Source organism: Centrocercus urophasianus, unplaced genomic scaffold (genome assembly GCF_019232065.1).
Source record: "Centrocercus urophasianus isolate 14NV4802_14NV808 unplaced genomic scaffold, USGS_Curo_1.0 seq_18, whole genome shotgun sequence".
NCBI classification, from domain to species: domain Eukaryota; kingdom Metazoa; phylum Chordata; class Aves; order Galliformes; family Phasianidae; genus Centrocercus; species Centrocercus urophasianus.
The window spans coordinates 3,710,472-3,712,203 of record NW_024884733.1 but is presented as its reverse complement, the minus strand read 5'-3'; the positions used below and the strand labels follow the sequence as shown (position 1 = coordinate 3,712,203).

General features: G+C 56.2%; 1 protein-coding gene across 1 annotated transcript in view; it reads right to left on the bottom strand.

The window, feature by feature from the left end:
• Positions 1-423: 423 nt before the first annotated feature.
• The window catches only part of BRINP2 (BMP/retinoic acid inducible neural specific 2), a 5,196-nt gene continuing 3,887 nt past the window's right edge, over positions 424-1,732 (bottom strand). The window contains exon 7 of the mRNA XM_042819909.1: positions 424-1,540. Within this exon, the coding sequence (XP_042675843.1) occupies positions 424-1,540 (1,117 nt within the window). The remainder of the gene's footprint in view (positions 1,541-1,732) is intronic.

Here is a 1,732-nt window from a genome sequence, read left to right as displayed (position 1 = left end):
CACAGCCACAGGAATAGTGCGTTGCAAAAGCAAAGGCATCTGTAGAAACTCATCTTAAAAAGGCTAAAAAATGGGGGTGCTGCTAGAGGATCCGATGATGGGCACTGGGAGCCTTCGTGGTGTTGGGCTGTTTGCTTCGCTGGGGCCACCAACACATGCCCCTGGCCACCAGCATGTGTCCCCAAACAGAAGAGGTGACTGCTGGCAATGTCTCCGTGCATGGAGCAATCCTGCACTCACAGTCCCACTGGATTGAGCCCCACATCTTTATGGCCGGTGGCTGGGTGTACCATGGAAGCACACTGTTGGCATGAAGGTAAGGCCTTGATTTCATTCTTTTTGGAGTGCTTTTTAATATTTTGTTTTTTTCAGGGGAGTCTTTTCACCACGCTCTCTTGCTTTGTGATTTGAGTGGCCCAGCTGCTAGCTGCACAGCTTGCCCATCTCCTGCTCCACTGCATTGGGCAGCCGTGCATTGAAGGCTCGCAGAGAGGACTGGATCCTGGCCACCTCGTTGTTGGCCAGCTTGAGCCTGTGACGAAGCAGGCAGGTGAAGAGGTCGAGGCGGGTTTTGCCAGGGGGTGACAGTCTGTTCACCCGGTCCCGGATCTCCACCAGCTGCAGCATGGCTGAAGCCTGTGATCCCTGCGTGTAGGGGTAGTCCAGCTGCAGGATCAGGTCACGAATGGAGTCTGGTTCAAAGGGCAGGCTGTAGCCAAAGACCTGCAGGCTGTTGATCTTCATGTAGCCCAGGTTCTTGGAGGGATCCGTCATCTCCAAGGGCTCGTAATAGATGGTCTCGTTGGAGCTATCGTCCAGAGACTTGATGCGGCTCCGCAAGTAGACATGGACTGTTTCAAAGAAGGTCTTCCACTTGTTGCCCAAAGTGAGCGTCCAGTTTTGGCACTGGGCAGAGCCATCCACATTAGTCCTTTCCCAGTCTGGGAAGCTGCCCTCGTTGACGGGCATGAACCAGCTCTCCGAGTGGCTTCCCCCAAAGGGGTTGACGTAGATGGCCATGACGGGTTCCAGCGTGCTGTTCTTGGTGAGGCAGATTTGCAGGGAGAGGGCCAGCATCACGTGAACCAGGCCCGGCTTGTACTTGTTGCTTTTCAGGGTCAGGAGCATGCGCTTCCTCCAGGAGGGGTCAAACCAGCTCCCGAGGCGCATGTCATTGCTGATGAAAATGGAGTGCACCTCTATGCGGCTGTCCCGTTTCTGCAGGAGGTACTTGAGCTCCAGGTCCTGCAGATCTGTCTCTAGTCCCAGGTAATGCTCCAGTGAGTCGGCCACCTCGGGGCGGCAGAAGCCCTGGGCCAGCACGTAGCCATGGTTGCAGGTCCCGCAGCGAGTGCTGTTGTCCTCGGCGCAGCTGGCGCAGGCTGGCCCCTCACCCAAGGCACACGGGATGGCCCCTTGGCAGGAGGGCTGCTCCGAGGGGCACGTGCAGCTGTGGCTTTCTTCCAGGAAGGTCCCAGGTACTGTCGTCTCACCGCAGTAGAGGAGCGACTGAGCACGGCCCCACCAGTAATGAAGTGGCCTACAGGGGAGAAGGAGCACGGGAGGACAGTTGCTTAGGATAGAATCACTAAGGTTGGAAAAGACCACTAAGATCACCTAGTCCAAGCATCCCCACCATGCCCAATGACCGTGACCCTCAGGGCTGACCCCTCTCTCCTTTCAGGTAGTTGTAGAGAGCAATAACGTTTCCTAGTCTGAACAATCCTCAGAC